The following is a 6117-nucleotide window of genomic DNA, read 5'->3' on the forward strand; positions in this document are numbered from 1 at the left end:
ACACATATGTAAGATCCAGGCATCGCGGTGTCGGATGAAAGTTAGCTTCGAGCAATCCGTAGTGAATATAAAAAAACAACTTTCAGGAACAATAGTGATTTATTGAGACGGAAGGTTGCAGATTTTTTTTTCTTTTATCGAAGAACGATGAGCTGAAAAAAAAACCCTTTTTATATTCCTCGGTAGGCAAAAAGAGTTGCCGAGTGTGCAAAAAAGAATACAAGAGTTACGGAATGGAGTATGGGAAATCCGGGCTACATATGTTTCATAGCGAGTGGAACATCAGAAGTGGTAAAATCTAAATAAGGTGTATACCTCCGGTTACTCTTCAGGTCAAGGATATCTTGATTAGATTAAAGGCTACATTGTCGCAAAGAGGAACATGTTGACGCAAAGATTTATATATAAACACACACGCACATACATACATATATACACATTTTTTCTGATGCATTAATGGTTCTGCCAATCCCCGCCAAGGTTGTTGGTTTCATAAGCAAAATATTTACTTCAAATATTGGAGTGAACTTCCATTCTAAAAAGTCCTAGTTCTTTTTGAATCAATATTGACTGATGCTTGCTTCTTTTCCTTTAAATTTCAGAGGAAGATTTCGCAAAACAACTTTACTTATGGCTTGGATTACAGACACACCTCGCTCCCGAAGTGTGGAAAGGATGTAAGTAATGTAGAAAGTATTTTTTAACAATTTGCTTCTCAACTGTTAGAATTCATTGAAACGATTGACAACTGTTATTTGCAATGGTTTCTTTGCCTTCTGATTAATACTGATAAAAGAGTAAAAGGAATTGTTATTCAGTGAGAGAGCAGTGCATGCTATCAAAGTGCATGACACTGGGAGTACAAATATACGAAGCCCAATATACACATGACCACTCGTCTGATAAGGGTACACCAGGCACATGCATCACAACCGTATGCGCACGACATGGTGATCTCATATTAATATAAACAGCACATGACCTTACAGGTGGGGTCCAGTTAGAATTTTCTTCAGGTCGAGTAGCCCATCCCGCTCAAAAGGTCCCTGAATAAGGATTGTTTAAGGATGATGCACGAAATACCTATGTTTCCAGAGGTGAATTATTCAAATCCCAAAGATTTCCTCTCAACACATGGCTATGATGCTGCTCCACTACTTCTGCTCGTGATCATCAGCCACCAAGGGACATACTCAACTGGTCAAGGTCAAGTAAATCTGTAGTACTGAGCAGAATATTTGCTGTAGCCCATCTTTTATACCAAGACAAAACATGTACATGATAACACCTTCAATCAGTTGAGATAAGAAGCCATGAGAGCCACTGCCTGGTACTACAACAGGGCATTATGAATAATATTAATAGGCCAACTTTTTGTTTTTGTACGTAGCTGTGATATGTCAAATTTACTTCAAAGGACAGAGGAGGTATATTTGGAGTGGCAAAGCGGGAGAGAGGAGGACAGAGAAGAATAGAGAGAGTGGGAAAAACAGTGAGCGATGACGGCATTCGTTTTGTGTTTTTAAATGTCAGTATTTTCGGAGTACATCTCAAGAAACGAAGTACATCTCAAGAAACGAAGTACATTTCAAGAAACATAGATATATACATTTCAAGAAAAGTAGATGCATAGATCATAAGAAAAGTTGATACATAGATACATAGACACATTGTTACATCAAAGACAAATAACTACAACAAATATTGGATGTCACTGTCACTTTTCATTACCACACGAGGATAAAATTAACTCGCAAGTGGCTGTGTACTCCAAAGACATGCATGCCATTAACATAGTTCTCCGGGAGATTCAGCCTCACACAGAATACGACAAGGCTGGCCCCTTTGAATTACAACTACAACTCATTTTGGCCAGCTGAGTGGATTGGAGCGAGATAAACCTTCAAGTGATTGGAAGAAAACGAAAAGAGATCCTATATATGGGCAGGAAGATTTCTTTAGTCATTAGAGTTATTATGGGTGTTAATCCGGTCCTAACAGCAGCATTTGTGGATCTCACAGATCTGGAGGCCAAGCCCCCAGATAAACACCGATGCGCAGGCTGTTGTAATCAGACTGAGCGTGAGTCGAGTGCGAAGTCACTACACGACGGAATAGCAATTATTTAGTCTTAGTTTTCATTGCTTATACTAAATACATGACATTTTTGCCTTACGTTATGGAACATTTCCTTTCCTTTTACGCTTTTTAAAAATAGCACTCCGTCGTAACGACGACGAGGTTCCTGTTTATCTGATCCACAGAACAGTCAGCTCGTAAAATTAACGCGCAAGTGGCTGAGTACTCCATAGACATGCATACCATAACGTAGTTCTCAGGGAGATTCAACTTCACACAGAATGTGACAAGACTGGCCCCTTTGTATTACAGCTACAACTCATTTTTGCTTCAGCTACTGCTTCTGTATGATATCTAAATCATTTATATGCTCGAATCAAGTGATCCTGGTTCATTTTGGACATTACTTTAACTATGGCAACTTTCAAAGAATTTTTGGTGTTTTGGGCGTGTTCATTGACTTCTCTCTCAACATCGCACAACATGTAATAGTCAAATAGATTGAGATCTGAGGAATTAGGAGGCTAAATGTTAGGGGTTACGTGATCATGAAAATTTTCAGCCATCTATTCCTGTGTTACTAGAGCTATGTGAGATAGTGCAGAGGCTTACTGAAACATATATGGCCTTCCATTGCATACACTGTCTATCCAGGGCTTAAGAATTATTTCCAGGACCTCAATGTAGGTGGCAGAGTTAACTCTAAGGCCTTGTGGAAAAAAATAAGCATTGTATGTCCTTCATTGCTGACAACCCCTAAAACCATCACAGTTGCAGGAAATTTTGTATGCATAACACTTGGAACTTCAGAAGGGTCTGCACATAACCATCTGTCATTTCTTCTGTTAACTTTTTGATCTTGTTCGAAGCTTTTCTCGTTTGAGAAAAAACAAATCAAATATTCTGCTGGATTTTTCAGTTCGATTAAGAGCCTTTTAGATCTGATTTAGTGATTTTATTTTGCTTTTTAGACAAATTGACGTTTCTTTTATATAAGACTTATATCTGATGTCTTCATGGACAACATTACTGACTCTTCCTCCTCACACATGGAGATCTTTTGCAATTGACCTCAGGTACTTTCTGGGATTGTAATCAATGGTCTGTTGAACTTGCTGGATAAATTCAGGTGTTCTGATGATTTCAAAGCGTTTAGAATGCTTTTTATGCTTTGATACCAGTGATACGTTTCCATCTTCAGTTTCTAATTGCTTGCAAACTTTGTAGACGAAAGATCTGGTAACTTTTAAAACTCGAGATATTTCTAAATCACTATGTTCAGCCTTTATAACCACAGCATGCCTCTTCATTTCTTGAGTAAGCTGTGAGTCTGCTATTATTGTTTTCTGAAACAAAGATTATACAGAGTTAGCAAAAAATGCTGCAATAACCTCCAAAAGGTATGTCTTCAAATATCTTACGTGCCCTGTATAGTTATCGGTTTTACACCTTCTTTCTATATTCTGCAAGTGTCACAATATAGAAACATTTCTCATGACACCAGCATACAATGTACAGATGCTTACATTTTTCATATTTTCCATGAAGTCTGCACGGGTCCAGCTAGCTATTATTATTATTATTATCATTATTATTATTATTATTATTATTATTATTATTATTATTATTATTATTATTATTATTATTATTATTATTATTATCATTATTATTATTATTATCTGATCTATTCAGCTTGTTGTTGACGGTTGTTGTTAATGTACCACCTTTTCTCGAGAAATTTTCAAAGGCTCCTTGTACGTGCAAGTAATAAAACTGTTTTCGGGATGTGCTCTATTTTCATCTGTTAATTGACTCCTATAACAGCACTCCATAATGATCGTATGAATTTCTTTGTGTCAGCAGTCAGAGGTTGTCGGTGTCCCATTGCTGCTCGATGGGACACCTACTATTCACAGCACATTCATCACTGGTTCCAATCTCACACCGTTATCTATTATATTTCTTTCGGATATTTCACTCGTAAATGCTGTTTAAGTAGTTTTATTTTTTTGCGTAACGTCTTCACAAGATGGATTACCAACTAAAGTTCAGAGACACTCCGTCCACCCTCTTTTTGCAGAGCTGAAGGGATGTGGTTTGCTGGTTTTGTTCGCTGAATTCAAACTGCAACCTGTTTCTTCAGATATTCTATGCTCTCTGTAGTGTGACAATGTTAACCATTTAACGGAATATAGAAAACTATTTGGTGATATTTTTATGCATGTACCTGGTAATTTTATTATGTTAGTAATTTCTATTACCTCACCACAGGTCTAAAGCTTCTTTATCTCCCCACTTACATCGTGAAATTTGCCTTCTCATTTTCTTTTTCTTTCACTCTGGTGTGGAATGAACAGGCTACATTCTATTAACCAGATAAGTTCTAATAAATTTCTCCAGCACAATGACACCTGATCTTGAATATTCTAGTTTCTTATTTGGATTTTCATTTCCCATAAAACTTTTACATGATAATTTTCGACAACTTACCCTCGTCTTTTATCATACCCTTGTTCAGGGTGGGCTAGCCTGAATGTTTTACAGTTGGCAGTGTATAACAAATACAATTTTGTCGTGTACCCAGCCCTTGTAGTGTTTCTGCGTTATGTTCTTATATTTTGGTACACAGTAGACAACAGTTACTTCCCTCTCACCACATAATTGACATAGTGATTGAATATCTTTCTTATCTATGTTTACTGAATGCTCGTGTTCTAATGACCTGTTCTTTGGCCGCTAATGGTTTGGCCTTCAGTGGTTTTCTTCAGGTCTCTTTTTCTTTTCCTTAACCAGTCACATGACCAAATGCTTCTGTATGCAGTGTTCTTGAAGAAAGTTTTAGCCGCGGAGAAATGCCATGCGACATTTATTCTAGCTCTTCTTAGTTCAAATCCCGTAGAGGTAACTTTTGCCTTTCATCCCGCCGGGGTCGAAAAAGCAAGGTACCGGTCAAGTACTGGGACTGATGTAATCGAATAACACCTCACTGCCCTGAGAGTACAGATACCAGTGTCTTTGCGGTTACTAAGCTTCTTCAGGTCGGCACCGACTTTGTCGGGCGTGACAGGATCGAGTCTGCAAGTGTCATTGGTTGCGGCTGTGTCTGCGGTGATGGTTAGGCAGGGATCGATTGAGACAGGTGGGTGATGAAGAAGGCTGAAGTGATCCTTCCAGCGTTCGAGGAGAGCGGTTTCGTGGGGATGACGTTGCCATTGGTATCCTTTACGGGGGTTGTCTTGAACAGGGGACCGCCCAGAACTTATCTTGGTCATCTGTGACGGCCTTGTTGCCTATCTGAAGGTACTCATTCCTTTTTGGCCGCACAGGCGAGTCTTGCGATGGCAGTTGATTACCTTCAACGTCTGCAGTGAAATCTAGGGCCGCTGGGGAATAGATCTTGAGTATACTAGGACATCACGTGCAGACGGGTTGGTGTTTGATTTAAAGATCTCCCAGTTGTCGGCCTCATCATTGGCCAGGGCGCTGAAGCAATTGGCGATAGAAGATGAGTCAGGGCGAGGCAGGTTAGTGGCGGGGTCTGCTCACAGCTTCAACTTGAGAGTTACAGCCAGCAATCGATGTTCGGTATTGCCGAGTTATCTCCTCTGTAGACTCGGCAGTTAGTGACCAATGACCTCCAGCGATAGGAGATGAAGATGTGGTCGATCGCCTTCCTGCTGTAACCGTCCGGCCTCTGTCAGGTCAAGTGATGGATAAGTTTGCGAGAGAACCGGGTGTCGGTGTTATAGAAATTGTTGTAGCGGCATAGGAGCAGCAGCCGGTTACTGTTGTCATTGGTAGATGGGTCTGGAAGATAGAAATGGCCCTGACGAAAGTAACATTAATTTTCTTAGGTCGTTCAATTTACCTCAATTGATCAATAGACCAATTGAGTAAATCTATTAATAATGTACCTATAATGATTACTGGAAACAGCTGTAAGCCAAATTTGCCCTAATAAAGGAATTATATGTAATGACCATTCTGTTTAACTTGTTTCTGATATATATATATATATACATACATACATACATATAT

The 6117-nt window shown here is 39.1% G+C and overlaps 1 protein-coding gene across 1 annotated transcript in view; it reads left to right on the top strand.

Moving 5' to 3' along the window:
- Window positions 1-6117, top strand: part of LOC106873821 (zinc metalloproteinase nas-14) — a 51910-nt gene that overhangs the window by 31689 nt on the left and 14104 nt on the right. The window contains exon 10 of the mRNA XM_014921333.2: window positions 597-677. Coding sequence (XP_014776819.1) covers window positions 597-677 — 81 coding nt within the window. The remainder of the gene's footprint in view (window positions 1-596; window positions 678-6117) is intronic.

The sequence above is a fragment of the Octopus bimaculoides genome, chromosome 1, assembly GCF_001194135.2.
Source record: "Octopus bimaculoides isolate UCB-OBI-ISO-001 chromosome 1, ASM119413v2, whole genome shotgun sequence".
NCBI classification, from domain to species: Eukaryota; Metazoa; Mollusca; class Cephalopoda; order Octopoda; family Octopodidae; genus Octopus; species Octopus bimaculoides.